Consider the following 21772-nt stretch of genomic DNA (forward strand, 5'->3'; position numbering starts at 1 on the left):
TCTCCCATCACCATGATAACAACATGCCCGCACCAGCGAGTATTCCCACCGCTACTGCAAATATGGACCCTGCGTCTTTCCTAAATGCCCCACTGTCGTCTTTCTTCTCTCCTTCGTCAGTCTTCTCAGTCTCCTTAGCACTATCGCTACCCTTTGCTTTCTTTATATCCGAATCCTTATGAACCAAGGCTAATGCGGGAATCCAAGTTGCAGCAATCAGCTCCGAAGTCCATTCTGCCGTGGTTTCTAAAGGCTCTTTGCACGTCGTTGTCACTGTGTTAGCATTGGGATATGATGCTATGATGTGTTGACAATGTGTCCTTTATTATAGTTGAAGCCCGGCCCTTGATGGGTTAACTGAGTCACGAGATCGTGATCGAAGGCAGTTCAATAATTTGCTGAGACTAGAACACGTATTTCTAGGAGGGCGACTAGCGCTTGAACTTTCTACAGTTCCCAGGCCCATCGGATGGATTTCGTAGTGAAAGGGAGCCTCTACCACAAGTAAATCGGCAAAACTCGAACCGTTGTGCGACTTTCTTACCAATGCTTAAATGTATCTCCTGCAGATCGCGTGCATGTGCTCCACGTGACGAGCGGCGGCCGTATCTTTCAACCAGCCTGAGGTTTTATGTTGGGCATCGATTGGCAACACAACAGATTCCCAATTCAATCCGGACGAAGCTCCAACATGGATGACGAGGCATCTTCAGATTGCCCGATATGTCACAGTCCTCTGCCCGATCCAACACAGGCGCAACGAAGACGGGATCCTTTTAGTTTCAGCATCTCGGAATTCAAACATTCCCATGCGAGAGGGTGCGGCTTTTGTGGAATTTTGCTTGAATCCATAAACCGCAAGATCCACGACAAGATCGAACTTGACTCGGAGCGTTATTTTCTCGCGCCCGCCAAGGAAAGCCATCGGCCTCACGTTACTCTATCCACTCTCGATATTCCTCCGTGTGAGGGGGTAGACTTTTACTTGCTAAGCAGTTCGTATCATACCCTCTCTACTCGCAACAGTTGTCTGACGAGAATCCAGATGAAGAAAATCGCTCGGATCCGAGCCTCTTCGCGTCTTTGCCGCAAGTATACAGCTTCCTTCGAGATATCAAGACTCTCCCAGAAGTGCCGCAGATGGCAGAATGCCCAGAAACATGGGATTTTATATCTCGCTGTATAGCAGATTGTGTTTCAAATCACCCTGGTTGCAATCAGAAGCCCTCCGATGCCACGCTCGTATTGCCCTCTAGAGTTCTACAACTCACATCGGATGGAAAAGCGACAATGGTCCGTCTCGTCGATCTAAACTCCTCAACACCCCTGGAATACGCAGAGCTTAGCTATTCCTGGGGCCATACTCTAGCCCGCCCGCCGTTGACTACTACAAAGAAGAGCCTTGACCAGATGCGGAGAGGAATCGACGTCTCATAATTACCATCAACTCTGAGGGATGCTGCTGCTGTCTGCTCACGCCTTGGAATAAACATGCTATGGATTGATTCCCTGTGCATCATACAAGATGATGCGAACGTCTGGGACAAGGAATCTCAGAAAATGGGGGACGTGTATCAGAATGCTTTTGTTACCATCATTTCGGCATCAACGCATTCTTGCCACGAAAGTTTCCTAAGCAGCATGCGACAAGGCTCTGTTGCCTTGGCAAAGAGTGGTCCTGGAGATGTTTGCATCAAAGCGCTCAGAACAGCAGCACGAGGCCATTATCTTCGGTTCAACGAGTCATACGGCGAAGAAGTTGATCCTATCGACGATCGAGCATGGACGCTGCAAGAACGCGTCCTTTCCAACCGGGCCGTCGTCTTCACCGGGGCCGAGGTACAGTGGCAGTGCCGAACTTCCAAGACATGCGAATGCGGTCTTCCATCAGAGAAAACCATCTCCGAGATCATCAGAGAGCAGCTTTCCAAGGCGAACCCAGGTTGGGACCCCAACATGGCGTGGGAGATCTTCCTGGCCGGGTACACGAAGCGTAGCCTTACAATGGTGAAAGATAGGCTTCCTGCGCTGTCAGCGATCGCAAGGCTAGTGTCGACGTCAATTGATTCGGAGCATTTCGCGGGCCTCTGGAGTAATTCATTGGTTAAGGGGATGTGCTGGACTGTGTTTGCTAACAAGCCTCACAGAGACACCTATTTTCCAACAACTTATATCGCGCCCAGTTTCTCATGGGTATCAGTGGTCGGCCCAGTGAGATACAAGACATACAGCCTCGGACCAGAGCCGCACTGGCTTGCTTGTCCGGTATTACAGGACATCGTTCATCGAACCGATGACACTTTCGGTGGTGCCTCTGAGGCCTACATTGATTTAAAAGCTGTTTTGCTTCCAGCCCGCCTTTCTAACGTGAGGGGCGGCCAAGGCTTCGAGCTGCATATTGACTGCATCCCAAACGTCCGCTATATTACGGTAGAGGTAGACGGCCTTATCAAGCGTATCGCCCAAAAGGACGACTTGATTTCTACTCTTCGGCAGTTTCCCACAACACCGGGTGGGCATCAGCCCGGAGAGGAGGCCTTCATCGACACTCCTATTCATTTCATGCCATTGTTTACTGAAGGCTTCAACCTTAATCAAACTATAACTTGGTGTCTCTTATTGGGCTCTTTGTCAGATAATGCGGGGTATGAAAGATTAGGCAATGCTACCGTCTATTTCAAGACCGCAACTTCTGACTTTGATATACGTGAGAAAGAGAAACAAATTATCCGCATATTTTAGGGAGGCTGTATTGATTGCGAAATGTTACAGACTGTTGGAATAACTCTTTGCGGGAGAATGAATAATTGTATTCTCGTTCTTGAGTAAATGCTATGATAAAAGTGACTTGACTATATAACACGGTGTACTAAGTTTTGCGGTCTTTCTAAGAACCAGTGTGTCTTCCGGAACCGTGCTCCTTTTCAAAACGCAAACAGTTATGATTCAACATATAGGGGTTAAGCAGAAGCTGCAGTTCCGTTGACATAGAGCGTGTACGATCCCTGCTCGACGTTGGTCAAGCTACCACTGAAAGAAGTGATATAGCTGTCGCCGCTGAGGGTCCAGGTACTGGAAGAATCGATAGCAACAGCAAGACCAGCAGCAGTCGTTCCGTCCGGATTGATGGCGCCGGTGAGCTGGGAGTTCTTGGCCAGGTTAACCGCCAGGGTGGAAATGGGGTCGGCATAGATGTCGCCGGTGACGGTCTGCTCAGAGAGGTTCAGGGTGGCGTTGCCGCCATTTGAGCCAACGCTTCCCCAGCCGTTGGAAGCATCGTTGCCAGAAACGTTGAAGAGATAGTTGCTGTCACTGCTCAAGGTAAGCTCAGCACCAATGAGGGTGACAGAGGCAGCCGTGTTGGTGACGTAGAACATGCAACCACTAAAGCCCTCCATAGAGCCACCGTTCATCACGAACTCGGCAAGTCCCTCCTCAGCATCGCCCGACATGCTCTGGTATAGCATTACGTTGTGCAGCTCCTGAGTTCCTGACACGCCCATATTTCCGGAGACAGTGCAGTTGTTGATGGTCAGCTCGTTGAGTCCTTCGATGACGAGTGCCTCGGATCCAGAGGCCTTCAAAATGGCGTTGCTGACGGTCAGGTTGGCCGTCGAGTAAACAGCGGGTGCACCCTGGGGACCCGAGGTGCGATAAACACCCCCGTCAACAACCAATTTGCCACCTCCACGGTCGCTGCGAATAGCGGCCTTGTTGTTAGAGTCAATAGTCAAGTCTGAGGCGTACATGGTACCACCGCCAGCAACTTCAATACCACCCGAGTTTCCGCCCTCAACATTGATCTTGGTGCCGCTGATGTAGATAGTGGCGTTGCCGTAGGCAAAGACGCCGTCAGATCCCTGGCCAACGTCGTCGACAGAGCCACCGGTGATATTGAGAACTGAGTTTCCAACAGCCAGAACGGCTGCGTTGAGACCGTAAAAGCTACTGGCATCATCGTTGGAGGTGTTGCCAGACTTGATGACGGTAACGTCGACCAGGGAAGCGCTGACGGTGTTGTTGGCAACAAAGACGCTGGTGTCGTTATCGCTGCAGGAGTAGGTGCCTCCTTCAACTACTTGGCCATTGGTCAGGTCGTAAAGACCCTTGCCACTGTTGACGGTGGAGGATCCTCCATTGCCTCCAGGGGGGCTGCCGCCAGGAGGTGGTGATGGTGCGGAGGTTTGGGCGGTGACAGCGCCAACCATAAGTCCAAGGCCTGCTTTGACGAGAGCGCGCATGTTGCTGTTTCAGGTAGAACAAAGATGTATAGGTGAGATAGATGTGAAGAGTTGTAAGAGTTATTGTGTAAACTGAGCTTGAGATGAACAGCAGAGATGGCCTGGGGAACGTCTTCTTTATAGCCTTTCCATCCTATTGGCACGCGCGTTCGCAGTTATAGCTAGGCATGTTCTTGCAATAGTAGGTTCGCATATAGCGACGATATCCCCACCCGCATCGTGCCACAAGGCTTGTGTCGACCCAACCCACATCCCGACGAATCAGTAGCTTTTGCGTAAGCTATGCTTAGCCTCAACTTAAAGCGGCCAAAAAGGACGCGTCACTGCCGAAGAGAATATCCAAAACATCAAGGATGTGAAACTTATTGTTTCGGGACGGCCCGAGGTGGTGCAAACACTGGAAAGGGGACACAACATATGGTTCGACCAGGAGCAGGGTTCATAAGATGGAGAGATCAGTACTTCTCATTCAACCGACAAGAAGTCTAGGAAATATGGGAGTAGAAACCTCGTGTTCTTGATATGATCTAGAACGGCGACATGTCCAAGCCAAAGCGAACACGATGACCTGGTTTACCCGCTCGAAATTCAAATCAGTGTCAAAGTCCTCCTCTCAGATCGCTCAACAATATCAACACATTTCTTCTCCGCCTTTGTATCCGAGCCGCTAATAACGAAAACACCCACTCGTCTGTACGCGCTATCTCCTGTGCCTTCTGCAGGATATATGATCAGGCCTTCTTTCTGTACCCATGCAGTTTCTGGCCGGGTACTTGAAGTTAGCAGCAAGCCGAGTTTCTCCATCTTAACTGTTGACCAAAGTCAGCATTGTAATATCCAGACACCCAAGAGCTGCGTTGCATACCCTTCTCCTTGGTCGGGGTAAAATCCAGCAAAGCGTGCGCCACATAATCGCCATCCGATTCAGTCCGAACGTTCCATCTCCTCGTGTTATCATTGTTAGAACCTCCACGTGAAAAGACAGTACCATCCAGAGACATGAAGAATCCGTCGAGTCTGAGAAATCCAGAGCGTACAGCGCCGAATGGGTTGCGGACTTTATCGACGACATCTATACCGACATCAAGCAGCTCGAATTGCGCATCCCCATCATCCATCGGTATGGCTAAGGACCAAGGCAAGAAATCGTTTCTACCATCTCTCAGGGAAAGGGGACTCCAAGAAGGCGCCAAAGACTTTGTCCGCAGATTGTGGAGGAGATGAGATAAGCTCGGTCGTTCTTGATCGACATCTTTTTCAGGACTGTCCAACGTGCAACTCCACATGAGACCAGTTCTCAAGTGAGTATCCCAGATACCAGCAAGATAGCGTGCACCACTCGAGTCTGCTACCCATCTCGCAAGACCTGCGAGTGCAGGGAGATGATCTGATTCGTTCGTCAACTGGCGCTGACGATACTCATAAAGGACCTTGTGCCAGAATTCTCCAAGTTTTTCCAGTGTGGCTTTCCACTCATCCTTGTCTATCACAAACGAGACAAGACCCGGACCAATGGTTGAGATGCCGTCTTCGCTCTGTGTTGAAGTGTTGCTGTCGCCATTCCACGAAAAGTGCGTGCCGGCTCGACCGATAAAGAGTCTCCTTTTAGACAGGTGGAACTCTTGAAACGTCCAGCCTCTTGTCAGCCACGAGGCCGTGAAAATGTCGAGATCCTGAAAGAGATTGGCGCATCGGATGCCATCATCAATCATCTCAACGGCTGTTGGGAGTTTGACCTCGCCCCTTAAGACCATGCTGCAAGAGCCTTTGATATTGGGCTCGGACGGAGATTGATAGTCGACAGTTACGGTGGGCAGTCGCCTTGAGAGGAAGCTCTGCTTGCATGAAGATGAGCCGAGGGAACAGAGCGTAACAAAAGCGTTCTTGTAGATGAGACTCATGAGTCCACTCTCAGTCTGCCAATCTTGACCGTCGCGCTGGATAATGCAGAGTGCATCAACCCAGAGGTAACGTATGGGATCTCGAATCCCTCTGCAGAATCTGACGGTATCCTGGATCACCGGCGAAAGCTCTTCTAGCGAAATGTGCTTTAACCTGCCACTCAGGGACTCAGCCGTAGTAATGGACTGATGTTTCGCGATCTCGGGAGGGCCCCAGCAATAACTCAAAGCCGCATACTTTAACTGCGTCTTAATGTCTTTAGTGATGATGAGACGGATGATCGGATTCTCCCCTTCCCCAAGGTCGAGAAGGCGGGTAGGGTTAAAGTCCTTGTCGGTCTCGGGTTCGGAGCGAAGTGGAGTCTCCAGGCATTCATTGATGAACTCGAGAGACTTTTCCGACAACGCGTCCCGTTCGGGCCATGGAATGGTTTGAAGCCATTCTTGGACGCATTCTACACAAGCAACAATCAGCCAACCATTCCAGTAGTGCTTGCGACCCAGACGTCATATATCTGGAAAAGATACCAACCTTGGTGACTATGGATTGAAAACACGTATACGTTTCCAAGTTCCTGTTGAGACGGGTCATCAGGCTCAACGTTGACTACCAACGCCCCAGGGTATTTTGGTCCCTGGATATAGGCATCCTGCAACAGATATCTGTAGCGGACGTTGACCTCCCCATCGTAGTCTTTCAGACGGCTTGTCGCAAGCTCTGATCTTAGCAAGGCACAAAGCTCACATCCTACTTTCTCAGATGCCTCAAGGGATGGAAAGCCAGGAGCTCTGTCCACAAAGGAATAGGCAAAGTCCTGAACTGCGCGATAATCCACAACTCTCTTGCCACCCTCGGATGAGTACGACGCATGGGTCTTTTCGAGGTTGCCCAGTCTAAGCTGGTCGCATCTCTCGCACAGCATGACGGGCTATTTACTAGCTGGTGTTGAAGTGTGATGGTCGTAAGATGCCGCGTCAGATCGCTCGTGCAGAGCTAAAACACGCAGGTTGATGAGGGGTAATCGACCAATGAAGGGCACATCTCTGCCCACTTTTCTCTTCCATGCTCGTCCATTATCGATATTTTATTCTTTCTGGTATGAAGTTATGGGAAAATAAAAAGAATAACCAGGAGGGAATACCATGGTTTGGCTGTGCCCTCCACGACCCGATTCAACAGGCGACGGAAGCCGAGAGTCCCAAGTGATCTACTACACGAGAGCCACTGATTCAGTGAGCCATGGCTGTGTAGGTGCTTTCTGCTTGGAACATGAGATAATGTGAAAGTTGTTCAATCTGCCTCGGTCTGTCTCCCATGATACTTGGTTCTTTCGCCGGCCTCGGCATGCGGACCGAGCTGCGGGGCACGCACCTGCACCAGGCTTCCAGTTAACCTATGCAGCTTCAGACAAATCAATGGGACTATCTCCAATCGACATCGAACTATAGTTGAAGATACCGGAGTGATTGAGAAGACTTTATAAGTCTTTCGGCTTCATATTTCTCCCATCGAGAATCACTGACCACTATTCTCCGGAGCTCTTGGTTTATCCAACCGGCCTCCTCGGGAACGGCCCCACTTTCGGTCCGCGCCGGTGCGAGAGCAGAGCGGACCTTGAAAGCCGCTCCGATCGAGAAATGTCCAAGCCGAATGCCGGTAGAGTAACTACCTCCTTTCTTAAAAGCTCAATCACCTCTGATTTGCTAAGAAACACTCGTTCTCCAACAACTCGAGCCTACACATCGCCATGGAGACTAGCGCATATCCAACAAGAAGCCCTCTGTGGGTAGCTCCTCTGCCTCTCCAACAGGACGGCACCAGACGAATCAACAGCGTTCTTATTGCCAATCGGGGTGAGATTGCTTGTCGGGTCATTGCCACCTGTCGCAAACTCCAGATCAAGTCGATTGCCATTTATGCCGACGAGTAAGTCTAACTTTCGCATCAGCGCCCGTGTCTAACCATTTCCCAGAGATGCCGTCTCCAGGCACGTGTCAGAAGCTGACGAAGCCATTAACCTTGGCTCCATGGACAATCCCGATGGCAACCCCTTCTTGAATATTCAACTCCTCGTCGATATCGCCCTCAACGCTGGAGCCGACGCCATTCACCCCGGATACGGATACTTGAGTGAGAATTCCCGATTCGCCGACGCAGTTCGAGCTGCTGGCCTCATCTTTATCGGGCCCAGTTCATCCGCCATTAACACCTTGGGCGATAAGCGAGAAGCCAAGGAGTACCTCAGCCAGCATGAGCCGAGCGTCCCTTTGATTCCCGGGTTCACCGGCTCCTCTAGTGGAATCCAGCTCGAAGACTTGCAAGTTCAGGCTGAGAGAATTGGTCTTCCTGTCATGATCAAGGCTTCAGCTGGAGGTGGTGGAAAAGGACTACGAATCGTCCGGGACATGTCGGCCCTGGAATCCGAGTTCAACAGAGCCCAGTCCGAGGCGCAACGATCATTCGGCTTGAGCGACTGCATCATGGAAAAGTACATCGAAGCAGGAAAACACGTCGAAGTCCAGATCATGGGCGACAGCCATGGAAAGGTCATCTCACTGTGGGAACGCGACTGCTCGGTCCAGCGCAGGCACCAAAAAGTTGTTGAGGAGTCACCATGTGCTTGGCTCAATCAGTCGCAGAGGGAAGCCATGTGCGCTGAAGCTGTCAAGATTGGAGAACTGTTGAAATACGAAGGAGCCGGGACCGTCGAGTTTATTCTCGATGTTGCGACTGGAAATTTTTACTTCCTCGAGGTCAACGCACGTCTTCAAGTCGAGCATCCCATCACAGAAGAATGCACCGGCCTCGATCTCGTTTCCCTCCAACTCTTTGTAGCTTCTGGTGGAAGCTTGGAGAGCGTACCCCATCTGCAAACCATTCCTCAAAACGGACATGCCATCGAGTGCAGGCTCTGCGCAGAAGATCCTCAGCGCGACTTTGCCCCCCAACACGGTCTTATCCGAGTTTGGGCTCCTTCAACAATTGAGAGCCGGGAGAATGTGCGCTTCGAGACGGCCATTGAGAGTGGAGCCAGAGTTTCCATCTACTTTGACTCGATGATAGCCAAGGTCGTGGTCTGGGCTCCTACACGATCTATGGCTATCCAAAGAATGGCACGCATTCTATCAGACACGGTATGCATGGGAGTCTCAACAAACCAACACTTTCTTCAGGCCTGTCTTCTCCACGAAGGGTTCCGACGGGTAGATTACACCACTTCGTTCATCCCAACCAATCTCGAGTCGCTACTCAAGAGTCCTACTTCCGTCAACGGACAGGTCCCAATGGACCTCTACTCCATCATCCCGAGTCTGTTTTTACGAAAACTTCGAGATGAGCACAAATCACGGAGCACTTTTAGAAACGTCCGGCTGGGTTTTCGAAATCAGCGATTCGACAAGATTAACACACCCTGTGATGTTGTGACAAGATTTGATGCTGTCAAGGGAACGACTGTAGATGCACGGGTTTCTCGCCTTCTCTTTTCTTCCAAGGCCGCATCAAATGATTTCATTGTCGAGACTGCGCCTGTTCCCTCAGCGGCTCTTGAGGCTGAAGAGGACGCAAATGGTGCAGCAGTTGTCACGAAGACCTATAATGCACTGAGTGCATCTCTCCGAGCCGAGACTCTCCCCAATTCTGAGACTTTCTCTATCAAGATTCATTCCCTCCAAACTCGACGACTCGATTTTGGGAACGGTTCAGGTTGTGAAATGGGTCGCATTGAAGTGACCATCGGCAGGAACAAGATCCTAGGCTTCGTCGCAACAGGCAATCACATCTCCAGCGAGTCAGACACCGGAGACTTTACAAGAATCTTCTGCCACTTCCCCGCCATCGGAACACCTCTCGAGTACCACTGTTACTCGGTCCTGTCATACTACGAAAGCCAGCGCGTCGCCATCGCCGGAGGACCAGCCAGCACTGGTAGTATCAACGCCCCGATGCCTTGCAAGGTTCTTCAGGTGTTGAAAAAGGCGGGAGATGAAGTCAAGACGGGGGAGATTGTCATGATTATTGAGAGTATGAAGATGGAGATTACTATTGCTGCTTCCAAGGATGGCAAGTTTGAGTCGAATGTTAAGGAAGGCGAGGCCGTGAACGAGGGTGTTAAGCTGTGCAGTTTCAACTAGAAGGATAGACCATACATCCATTCAATTGATTTTAGTAGAGGACATACAACTTACCTATACTCTTCGTCGTCCTCTTCGGTGTGAACGCAACTGATGCCGAAATGTACTGTATCTGCGCATCATTATATCCACGTTATCTCCGCATCTCGGCTCCCCCGCTCCCGAGAGCCGACGCTCCGACAGTGACAAGAAAAGACACCCCCTCTCAATCACCGGCTCCGATCCCTCCTCATCCACTCACAGCATGGAGTCCAACCAGCAGCAGCAGCAAGATCACCAGGGCCTGCCCCGGCGACGTCAACAACGCAAGGCCTGCGATGTCTGCCGTCGTCGCAAGGTCCGATGCGACATTGTGCTACGTCCCGAAGGCCCCTGCTCCGTCTGTGAAAAGTCAGGCTTGGAGTGTCGGTAAGTGGTCTTTTTCCAGCACTGACTCCCAACAACACCTGAGCTCTTCAGTTTTATGCACTTCTCAATAAACTAACAAAAAATTAGTTCAACGGCGAAATGGGCAACACCCCGTCGTGGATCTACTGCTCCGAGACGTACTCGCGAAGGCAGCTCTCCCCAGGCATCTCTGCCGGAACCGGAACTCGGAGCCGATGAATCCACAGACAATCATCTCTCGCTTCTCGGACCCGGGGGTCCCTCGCCGACACAAGGCAAGAATTCTGAGGATGCAGCCAATTCCAATGGTCAGGAGCAGCTTGCCCGTGAGGGTCTTGCACGCTTCTTCAAGCATGGTATTGGCGCTGCCGCCTGGGCTGTCTTTGCCTCCACAAAGAGCTTCCGCATAGCATATGTGGGTACAGCGGTGTCCAACCTCGTCCACCTGGTAGATCTACACCGTTCATTCCGTCAACCATATTCTTCAATCCGCGGAGGCGGAAATCGACCGCTCTCAGAAAACACCGGGCCTGAAACGAATACCTCACTCGAAGGACCGCCCCAAGAGGGAAGCTCTGCCAGTGACCAGTGGGGTGGTGGAAAACCTCTTCACTATCCATATCCCCCGATCCGACAGATCAAGTCATGGAAGCCCTCAGCGGATATCTGGGGGACGACAACGCAAGATCTGGCAACCGAGGTGGCATCCTTTCCCGCACAACAGGTCCGAGATGCTCTTGTGTTGGCCTACTTTGAACACATCCACCCTTTTCTTCCCATCGTCTCGATGCCCGAGTTCATAGCCAGCTACCGCACACCAGACAAGCCTCCACCATTGCTACTCTTCCAGGCCGTTCTCATGGCTGGAGCACATGCATGCTCTCATCCGCTTGTGGCCAATAATCGTCATGCAGTCAAACATATTCTGTTCCGACGGGCCAGTATGCTATACCACATGAGGCACGAAACGGATAGAATACATCTTCTACAAGCCGCCGCCCTATTCACTTGGCACGTCGGAGATGGAGACACTGTTGCTGGCGGACCATGGTACTGGTCAGGCATCGCGGTGCGCATTGGATGCGGTCTTGGCGCTCATCGACGGAGTTCCCAGCTTCCGGCTATAGAAATGTCGCAGTTTAGACGGTGTTGGTGGTCGGTATTTGTATGCGAGGTCTTTTCAGCACTGGAGACTGGAAGACCGTGTGCAGTTCGAGCCGAGGATATAGATCAGCAGCCTCTTTGCGACGACGATATAACCGACACTCCGGGTACGGCCATGTCGTCGACTGATCCCCCCGAGGTCCGCCCTGATTTTCTCAACCGCCTTGTTGAGTTGGCTTATATCGGTCTGGACATCATCTCTCTCAATTCACCTTCAAAAGACCGTCACATAGATGTCAACTCGATCGACGCCAGGCTTGGCCTTTGGTCTCTGCACTCTGGTATCTCTTCAGTTGCCGACGACGATGATGCCTGGGCCTGTCATCTCCGCATGCACTATAACCTCATTCTCTTACACCTTCACCGAAACCTATACGAGCTAAGCAGCCAGTCCATCTGTTCAGCTGCTGCCCAAGCCATCGTCACGTCTTTGGAACAGCTAAGTTCCCGCGACGAGCTCCGCCAATGTCACTTCACTGCCGTGGGGGCCGTAACAGCAGCAGGCATACAATTTGCAGCCGAGATCCGTGCAGCGGTCGCTTCGCAAACCTTTTTAGTCGCCATCAATGCCCTGGAAAGATTAGCTCGGCTACTCAGGTCGGCCATGCTCCTGGCACAATACTGGCCCAATGCAGAAGCCGTGCATAGCGTGTTTGAGGAACTTCACCGCGAATATCAGACGCTTGTGACTCAACATCTGCAGGGCGAGCAGGTCATGGTTCCAGAGAGTCCGCCGGATTGGAATAGGTTGCTAGGAGGCGAAGGACTGCAGCCGTTTACAAACTTTGCTTCGGATCAGGACTGGATGAATATCAGCAGCTGGGCGGACTTATTGTAGCCGTCTCTTTGGTTAATTCGTATCAGAGAGCTATCTATGTAATTCATAATCAACTAGGCGACTTTGCTGGAGTGTCAAGTCTTTCTCAGTGTCTTCTTACGCGGTGAACTATCGGCATACACAAGGGTAGCGGTGTAAGAATGCAGCGGCCAAAACAGTTTGCTTGCCGAGATGTTCAGATGGTCCCGTTTTCGCTTGAAGAGGGGCGAAGATCATGCAACTCTAACCTGGTTCGAGTGCATCGCAAGGGGTCGCAATCCGACATGGGCTTGCTGTAAGTCGAGTCACATGACGGAAGGCGTCAGGTGCAGAATCTTGCATTTAATCTATGAAGGATTTCTTTAGCACGTGCAAAGGTATTCCTGTTTCTATATTGTGCCAGTTAGACTAAAACTCGGTGTTTAGAGTAGCCTATGAAGGATAATTGTGATGTTGTCTGGATGCACTAAACGTGTACTTTTCTCTTCTCTCACTCAGATGCAAAAGGCCAGTTGCACTTTGTTCCAGAATTAGTTGTCCTCAGAAAAGCTCTGACGAAATCATCCTTGACATTCCACATTGATAAAGAGATAACGCAGCGCGGCCCAAAAGAAAAGAAACTGGCCCATGGCAACCAATACAGTGACAGCATCTCAAGTCAAGCGAAAGAAGTTGGCTGACAGTCAGCGACTGAAACAGCATTCCACGAAACATGGTGCCATTCTTGACTCACCGGTCCTGGAAATAACAAAGGAAAAAAAAAGTCGAAAAATGATATCGCTAAAGGGCCTCAATCGCCAGACGCCTGGGCCGAAACAGGAGCGAGAGACCAGAAGCTTCTCTTTAAAAAATTCCCCGGACCGATAAGTTGGGTGACCGGACTTGTACTTGCCAAACTCGACAGCACACGGATCTTGGCGGAAGCCCCCGAGTATCGGACACGATGAGAGTCACTCGCTTATGGAATAGGGGAGAATCTCTCAGAGTCTGCTAACGGAGGTACAAGGCCGCCCGAGAACATCCCTTGTCAGGCATTTAATACGATCCCTGGGATCGTGGAATCTGGGCCGATATAGGAAACAATCCCTGTTTTTTCGCCCCTGTAAGCTGATGGCCAGTGCCATCCTTGACGTAACCACGTTGCGGCGCCGAACCTTCTGGCCCGGCTGGAACCGGACTGACGTGTCCGGGAAATTCCATGGCACAATAGGAGACAAGATGTTGGAATGCTTTTTTGTGAAATGCGAAAAAAACCTGTTTTATCCAGATAGCCATTCGCTATCGTATCCCGTTTTTTGTCTATGCCAGTTCCTGTATCCCGTGGTATCTATCCTAATAAAAATTACATTACTGCATGCCTCAAGTGGTTGGCTGTTTCTCTAAAACTCCTTGCCGGGATACACCAGGTTCCGTGTAAAGACGGCCCGCATATTGAAAAAGAAGACGGTAGAAAAAGTAATGATGAGAATAATTGTCATGCCGCTTGCAGCCCAGAGGAGACCCTCACACTTGAATTCGTTGCCGATGGAAATAGTGGCCAGTGTGAAGCCTGTGTTGGGGAAGACGAGGGGCCACCAGCCGAGATGAAACTCCTTTGGTGGTGAGGCGACGATTGCGACGACGGCGATGAGGAACCACCAGAGGCTGAGAGCCCAGAGGAACACGGCGCTTAGCAGAGCTACGGCGCGGACGGTGTCGACATTAAGGGCGAGGTGGTCAGCTCCTGAGATGGTATTGGGGAGGGCGTTGGCCATGCCGATGAGGGCGAGAGCTGTGAAAGCGGGAGGGCCAACGTTCATGAAAAGTGCTGTGCGATGCTCCCGATCTGGAAAACCAGACTGCATGAGACGACCAATCATGTGTGCATACATCATCATTGAGACGCAGAAACCTAGACCTTGGCAGGTTAGGCCGGCAAAAATGATGGGGAGGGGGTTGATGTGTGTTTGTGTCTCGAGGATGACAGAGGCGACAGTACCCGCCAGCATGACTGGGAAGATGGGCAGCAGCCATCCAGGCATCATGGTCTGGAGGTCGTAGCTGTGAGCAGCAAAGAGGAATGAATACTGCCAGACAGCAAGTACAAAAGTGACAACGACGTAAACCCAAAAGATAGTCTGCGTAGCCCAAGCGTACGAAGCATCATTGAGGGGAATCGCATATCGCTGAGTGCTGGTGATGAGTGTAGCGACAGCCAAGAAAAATGTAGGGAAGAGCATCGTCTCTCGATGATGTGTCACCGACTTGGTCAAATCACCAGGATTGAACAAGAAGCGAAACAAAATCGCGAGGCAGCAGATTGTGAAGATGGCCAGGTTGGCAGCGTATATCACGGTGCCAATGATTCGAAGGCCGGTGAATTGATGCGGCTGCACGTGGATGAGCAAAGCAAGACCACCAGAACTCATTGGAAGTGTAAACCACGACCAGGTAAAGTAGTGCAACCGTTCTCGAATGGGGAGCTTGCGTTGAGAGTCATCGAGGCTCTCCTCGGAGGACGGGTTCTTGCAGCCCTTTTCGAGCATCGAGGGAATGTCCTTGGAGACATCGTTCCCCTTGACTACTGTGTCGTCGAAAATGGCCTTGGAGTCGTTTTCCGGGGGCGAAATCGTCATGGCGGGAAGAGATGCAGTCGAATTTCGCCTTGTGGGGGCGTTGGAGTCGCTCCACGAGATGTCGAGGTCTCGGATTAGATGTGCCATTGTTGTTGTTGTTTGTTGTTTCTGTCAGGGAGAAAGGTTCAGCGAATGTAGAGTGCCGAAGCTAATAGTGAATGCTGATGCTCAATCATCAGTGTTGATCCGAGTCTAATGTACAATGAAGCAAAACCCTAAATCCAAGGGATATCAGGCACCCTTTATAGAACCTAAAAAGGGAGCAATTGTTAAGGTGAGGTTGTTCATTGACAAGGCCCCTCGACCCAGTCGGATCATCCTGCCTCGCCTAAAGGGGTGATTACGATAGGTACGAATCATGATATGGCAAAATCTCGTGATAAGGCGATACGCAAGCCGTGACTCGGAACAAAAGTCAGATCTTGGCAGGAATAATGATGCGTGCCCGAAGCGGGCCCCGGCCCCCAATTACAAAGGTTAAACTCGACGTATCGTCTTGTTTAGGGAAATGTCGTGCTCCAAATGCCGTTGGTTTGAGGCTCATCGGCGCGCCATGGACCTGGGTGGTTGACAAGGGGGGATCACCCCTACCCCTGAGAGAGTGCCCCCACCCGTTTTCGGGTCCGGGATTTGGATGGGTGAGCATCACCCTACTGACAGGCAATGCCGGCAGCATCAACGTGATGGAGTGGCTGCGCGGGTCGTGTTCCGGGCCGCCGGGCCCGGTCCCAAGTGGTCGGGCCAATGCACACACAGCCAGGGGAGGGCAGATAAGACCGAGCCTCAAAATTGAATGATGTGCCCAAGGAGGGTTCGCCACAAAGGCTGTGCTCGACTCTCGTTGATAAGGCGCGTCTTTTGCGTGAGGCCTCTTGTCGTATTTGAACCTGATGCGTTGGCAATTGCTGTTTATGAACAGACAAGGCCATCACGTGGCATGAAGATTTGCAGAGAGCGCCATGGATGTTTCACCTTGGTACGTAGTATATCTTTCTGAAAAAAGCATCACGGCCCTCACCGCGACTCTCGGTCAAAACAGACTTTTCACCGAAGGTGAAAAAAGGTTGAAAGTGGATACTCTCCCAGCATCGGCGGCGATTCCGCTTCGCCGCCCAACGGGACATGGTACGTCTAACAAAAACAAGGATTCCAACCTCTTTGTCGAAATTAAAATGCCGAGTAATTCTGTGGATCCGATACAGCAATCGCCAGTTTCGTCTCTGAAGCCCCGGCAACGGCCGCATAATTATTCAAGGGATATCGTGCACTGATCTTTTTCTAGATGCCTGAATCGCGATGGTTTTTTTACAATCGACGCCCAAAGTGAAGAATTTTCTTAAACATTGTGGGCCTTGATAATCAAGTTCGTCATCTTGATCTGTCGAGATTTAATGAGCATAGATAAAGCCCCTGGTATCATCTTCAGTGCCATGCCTTTATTCTGTCTGATAATTCGTCCAGGTGGGTGCCTTACCCTGGAAGCTCCTTTTTTTTTTCATCGTCTGGTGTAGATAATAACCTTCAGAGATTCACCGAGGTGAAGGCTGAGCAGCATAGACGTTGGTCAAAGCCACGTGCGAACACGCGTACGTTTAATGGATAGCCAATACAACGTGCTCATTTTAATGATAATGGCGTAAGCTATGATATCGGGATATCTTCTTTCTGGAAAGATTTTTTGAAATGATGCTATTTTGATCGTCATGCAACGGAGAGACCTGAAAGATTTACCTCGATTAATCTTGCATGAATCAACTGCTCCACAGCATTCACTCCCGTATTCGAAACATCTCCATTCAAAACTGATAACGACGTAATTTTCCGTCTCAGAATCTCTTTTGTCTCAAAATATTCTATTTTGATCACCATATAGCCGAGGAACCCTTAGAGATCTACCGCGACTAATCCTTCTTCAATTAAACACAGCCCCAGACATAGTCTTTGACATTTGAGACATCTCTCTGTCTGAGAGCGTCGTAAGCCGGTGGATCAGAGGTTTGGGTTTCTGAGAAGGTACTATTCTGATCGTCACGCATGCAAGGAATACTAGAGATCTGCATCAACTAACATTGTTTGAATTTATCACAGCTCCACAGACTTCACTACTCATGTTACGCGTCTCAACCCAATACCCGTTTTATCTCAGCTATCTAAAATCCAACCTCATCTAAATACGGCCAATACCGGCATTCTTGGTGACGGAAGCAGGGACATCAGCCACACCAATATGCTTAACCAGGTTGCTCTTGTACTGCCCAAGCTTCGAGAGCGCAGCAGAGCTCTTAAGGGTAGGCAGAGTGCCAGATCCAGACAGACGATTCCACTCGCAGATGTACCCCAGAGACTTGGTGCAGCCCGAAGCATCGTCAACGGTGATGACGTCGTAGATCTGGGCGCCCTTGGTGCTGGATCCAGAGGTCATGGGCGTAGTGACCTTGTCAAAGTAGTTGCCCTCCAGAAGAGCCCAGACGTTGGTATCAACATCAAAAGCGTGACCGCCAACGTTTTGGAAGTAGTTGTTGACGGCATGGAAGAGAATCTCGCTCTTGGTGGCGTCAGTTCCAACATGAGGAGCACGACCAGAAACATCGTGAACCCAATTGCCAGAGAAGGTGTAGTAATCCTTCTCACCGATGAACAGCATGGTCCAGTAGTGCTTTCCATTGCAGCCAGAAGACCACGTCGTCTTTCCGTCAAACTCGTTGTTGGAGATGGTGACGTGTCCCGCGGCTCCCCAGCCAGAGACGAGCATCTGTCGACCGATGAGGGAGAACTTGTTGTGGTCGATCCAGACCTTGTCGGCGCCGTCGAGGGTGATGGCATCGCCACCCCAGACGTACTGAGGGTTCAGGTTGGTGATGTGGATGTTCTGGATGATGACGTTCTTTGCTCCCCCCCGGATACGGAAGCCCTTGCCAACGATGACTCCCTTGTTTCCAACGCCGACGATACTCTTGTTGCTTCCCAGGTCAATTGGCTTTCTGGCTGCATTATCGTAGGTGCAGTCGGCCCAGGTGCTGGGTGAGTTGCAGGTGTCCTGGATCCAGAGCTGGCCCTTGGAAGAGCCTCCAGAGCACACAGTGGTCGACTTGTCACTGCAGCATCGCGTCTTGGTGGTGCCCTCCGAGTTGCGGAAGTCCCAGGTCCTGTCAATCATAATGACTCGGGGAGTGCTATCCGTCAACCAAGTCTTGAGCCTGCATCAAGTTAGAATGTCCCAGTACTGACGATCATAGAACCTACTCGTTAAGACTGGAGGGATACTGGGGCTTAGCAGTGCCACCTCCGGTAGTCCCAGCGGCAAAACCAGAAGGGGTACCCTTGACCTGGGCAACGGCCGGGCCCGCGAGGAGCGCAACGAGAGGCAACAAGGTAAGCTGCATCTTATCTACAGTCCACAGTATAGAGCTGCGATGAAGAACCCCAAGTTTCTATCGAGGTAATCTTGATATTTTATAGTCCAGAGCCATCAGGCCAGGAGACAACCTTAATCCCCCTGTTCAAGGGTCCCATCCCCACCTGTTCGCGGACAACTACTATTACTCCACCAATGACGAAACAAGCACGGCGGAGGTTTAGACGGATACGACCTTTTGACAGGGGAAGCCTGCGATGCCAATGCTCCGAACTACTATTTCAGGAGGTTGGCCGTGAATTAGTTTCCCCGCCGTTTAAACAATTCTCCGTAAGTCGGGCCTCCGGGGGATGTATCGGGAAGAACTTCTAGAAGTGTTCCACGTTTGGACTGTGGATGGCAATTTGATGGGTTGTCAGTGGGTTTTGTCTTGGAATGAAAAGCATGGAGGCGCCGCCATTTCTTTTGAGTCAAACGCCGCCATGTGTTCTTTTATGCAAGGGCAATAACGTTTGTGGGATGAACTCTACAAAAAGGCAGAGGCCACGAAAGTCAAGAAGGGTACAGATTGTGCTGCAGCAATGCGACGTTGGAGAAATAATCACATGCCAGCAGCAAGGTTAAATACTGCTTGTAGCTGGGGCTGAAAATAGGCAGGTTGGAGGTTCGCTCAATTGATGCAAGCAACAGTTGACAATATTTTCCATTAGACATTGATGTTCCATTCAAAGAGATATAGACTTGGACATGAGACACACAAGAACAGGGTATTTCGACCACCGCTCATGTTATAACCTCAAAGGGGTATCGATGGCAATACAAAAGCGTCGCAAAACTCGACTAGATCCAAACACCGTCAAAGACATGTCAAACCCTTTAGTTGCTGGCGGGATAGGACATGCCCTCGTTGGCCTTGTAGCCCTGGGCGCCGGAGGCCTGGGCCTCGCGGTACTCGGCCTCCTTGTCCTGCTGGATCAGGTCGCAGCAGCCGCAGCAGCAGGCGGTGGCAATGTCGACGAGGCAGCTGCCCTGGAGGTTGTGCTTCTCACGGAGGTTGGCACGCTGGAGGGCGAGGGGGATGAAGTGGAGACCGAAGCAGGAGGAGCCCCAGAACATCAGGCACTATGTGTGTTAGTGAGGGACAACGCGATGTTCAAGAGCGTGACATACAGAGGTGTTGATGGGCTCATAGCCATCGAGGTTACCGTTCTTGCGGAGACGGTGATGGGTCTTGCCAAAGGTGACACAGGGGACACAGCAGGTGATCAGGCAGGTATCGATAGGAGCGAAGCAGCCAAAGAAGGCGTTGTGCCAGGGCTGGGAAGACTCGGGAGACTTGGAGTTGACATGCTCGCTGGGGCGGGCGAGGACGTCGTTGAAGCGGTCCTTCCACTCGTTGAGGTCGTTGTGGTCAATGGGACCGTTGTTGTTGGCGTTCTGAGCAGGGGTGGCCATTGTGAAAGGTATTTGTTTGAAGAGAAGTTGAAAGAGTGACGAAAATGCGCTGGGCAAGGTTGTTGAAGTGAAGAGGAGATAGAATGAGAGCCAAGGAGAGTCGGTTGATGGGTGAAAGGAATGCTACTGACAGCAGGACGTCCTTGGCCTTATGAACCTCGCAGAAGATTCAGTGGCACTCGACGGTTCGCAGCCCAAGGTGAATCTAGTCCGACGAGGCACGATGCTAGTAAGCAAGGCGTTTTGTTCGCCCGACTATTACAAGATTACAGCACGGATGCGAGGCTTGGAGACCACAGTGTAATTGGAGCCTGTTCAGCCCTGTGACCCGCTGGCAGAAGCTGATTTGACCGTCTGCCGTGAAGCTGAGGCGCCACCCAATTTAACAACAGCCGTGAAATTAGACTAACGCATGCGCTACCCGTCAGCCGCACTCACAAGGCGTCCCTGATGAAACCGGCAGTTTCTAGACACGGGTTAGCTTGGAGAAAATAGAAAGCTTTTTGCTCCTTTCACTTGCAGGAGCCCAAAGGTGAGCCACGCACTCGTGGGTTCATGTCACCCATCCATTGGGAGAGGCTAGACTGTTTGTTTCCTGGCTTCATGCAGCTTGGGGAAGAGGACCCATAAACCTGACACAGCCGGGCTGGCAGATAACCGGCAGGGCAATTTCGACAATGGTAAATTAGGGTAAACGGCATATGCCTTGGGCTCAAGTCCAAGCACCAGATGGCTGTTTTCTCATCTCTGGCAAGGCTGCCTCGACCCCTGGTGGAGATGAAAAAAAAAATTTGACGTCTAGAAAACAGAGGAGATTGTTTCGGGACTGCGGCACAAGGTGAAGGAGCCTTGTGACGCTATTTCCGAGCTGGCATCTCTTCATTCCGCGATCGTCATGGATATGGATGATTTGAGGTTGGTGACGGGAAACTGCCTTGTCCCCGCATCGCTTATCAGCTCCGCATCTCGGCGGAGCATCGCAATTGATACGGCGTTGAACTTTCCGCCCTCTGTTTGCGCACTTGGCATGAATGATACGGGTGACGCCAAGCACGTGATATTCATATTGCTTTTTGTTTCATATTGCTCGAAATGAGCCTTTTCTCCGTCATATCATCATGAACTCGCAGTGAAAGGGGAGTCAAATGTTATCGGCGATGATGCGCTCGCGCCGAACGAGATCAACTCGAGACTCATTTGACGAAACTACAACGTTATCATGCATATTCGGGCTTGCCGCAAACGACCTACAACTCGTAAAGACCTCCTATTCCCATTTCCCAGTAGAAATGTCAGCACTGCATTGAGGTGCAGGGTAGCTCCTTGGCTAGGCGGGGAGAGAATTTTCATGAATCAGCTAAAAATAACGAATCGCCTGATTGTTCCCTACCCCTGCGTCCCTCGGCTCAAAGTGGTATGGACATCACCAGCTTAACAAGGTGACATCTGGTGCCTTGGGGATGAAGGCGAATAATACGTACCTCCTGATGTTAACGGAATGGTCGCAACACCCACCAGGGACTGCACACTTCAAACGCCGTCCTCCTTCCTGAGCTACTCAGCAACCTGGGAATAATTCTTGAGAAGAAGCCTGAGCTTTGACTGGAGGAGTAGTTCTCCACTGAGCGACACCTTGGGGGATCCTTGTGGAGCTCAAAATTCACCACAGAACTAGTGCATCCAAGTTAATCCCAAGGCTTAGA

The 21772-nt window shown here is 51.0% G+C and overlaps 7 protein-coding genes and 1 pseudogene across 8 annotated transcripts, besides 1 other annotated feature; 3 read left to right on the forward strand and 5 right to left on the reverse strand.

Moving 5' to 3' along the window:
- Positions 1-1491: 1491 nt before the first annotated feature.
- NCS54_00200400 (HET domain-containing protein) lies at positions 1492-2742 on the forward strand (the record flags this gene model as incomplete). Its single annotated transcript, XM_053147614.1, has 2 exons — positions 1492-1982; positions 2148-2742. The coding sequence occupies 2 exons, from the start codon at positions 1492-1494 to the stop codon at positions 2740-2742; spliced, it is 1086 nt and encodes a 361-aa protein (XP_053003589.1).
- A 218-nt stretch (positions 2743-2960) lies between these two features.
- On the reverse strand, positions 2961-4241 carry NCS54_00200500 (Hypothetical protein; the record flags this gene model as incomplete). Its single annotated transcript, XM_053147615.1, has 1 exon — positions 2961-4241. One exon carries the CDS (start codon positions 4239-4241, stop codon positions 2961-2963), a length of 1281 nt encoding a protein of 426 aa, XP_053003590.1.
- Positions 4242-4829: 588 nt separating this feature from the next.
- On the reverse strand, positions 4830-7065 carry NCS54_00200600 (HET domain-containing protein; the record flags this gene model as incomplete). Its single annotated transcript, XM_053147616.1, has 4 exons — positions 4830-5050; positions 5107-6597; positions 6675-6836; positions 6888-7065. The coding sequence occupies 4 exons, from the start codon at positions 7063-7065 to the stop codon at positions 4830-4832; spliced, it is 2052 nt and encodes a 683-aa protein (XP_053003591.1).
- An 825-nt stretch (positions 7066-7890) lies between these two features.
- On the forward strand, positions 7891-10276 carry NCS54_00200700 (Hypothetical protein; the record flags this gene model as incomplete). Its single annotated transcript, XM_053147617.1, has 2 exons — positions 7891-8069; positions 8116-10276. 2 exons carry the CDS (start codon positions 7891-7893, stop codon positions 10274-10276), a joined length of 2340 nt encoding a protein of 779 aa, XP_053003592.1.
- Positions 10277-10520: 244 nt separating this feature from the next.
- NCS54_00200800 (Zn(2)-C6 fungal-type domain-containing protein) lies at positions 10521-12665 on the forward strand (the record flags this gene model as incomplete). The annotated part of the gene is made up of 2 exons (XM_053147618.1): positions 10521-10684; positions 10772-12665. The coding sequence occupies 2 exons, from the start codon at positions 10521-10523 to the stop codon at positions 12663-12665; spliced, it is 2058 nt and encodes a 685-aa protein (XP_053003593.1).
- A 1358-nt stretch (positions 12666-14023) lies between these two features.
- On the reverse strand, positions 14024-15346 carry NCS54_00200900 (Hypothetical protein; the record flags this gene model as incomplete). Its single annotated transcript, XM_053147619.1, has 1 exon — positions 14024-15346. The coding sequence occupies one exon, from the start codon at positions 15344-15346 to the stop codon at positions 14024-14026; it is 1323 nt and encodes a 440-aa protein (XP_053003594.1).
- Positions 15347-17426: 2080 nt separating this feature from the next.
- On the reverse strand, positions 17427-18666 carry NCS54_00201000 (annotated as a pseudogene). Its single transcript has 2 exons — positions 18503-18666; positions 17427-18456 (listed from the first exon to the last, which is right to left on the reverse strand).
- Positions 17427-18666: a sequence feature.
- An 824-nt stretch (positions 18667-19490) lies between these two features.
- NCS54_00201100 (Hypothetical protein) lies at positions 19491-20180 on the reverse strand (the record flags this gene model as incomplete). Its single annotated transcript, XM_053147620.1, has 2 exons — positions 19785-20180; positions 19491-19736 (listed from the first exon to the last, which is right to left on the reverse strand). Exons 1-2 carry the CDS (start codon positions 20067-20069, stop codon positions 19491-19493), a joined length of 531 nt encoding a protein of 176 aa, XP_053003595.1. The 5' UTR covers positions 20070-20180.
- Between the last annotated feature and the right edge of the window lie 1592 nt (positions 20181-21772).

The sequence above is a fragment of the Fusarium falciforme genome, chromosome 2, assembly GCF_026873545.1.
Source record: "Fusarium falciforme chromosome 2, complete sequence".
Lineage (NCBI taxonomy): Eukaryota > Fungi > Ascomycota > Sordariomycetes > Hypocreales > Nectriaceae > Fusarium > Fusarium falciforme.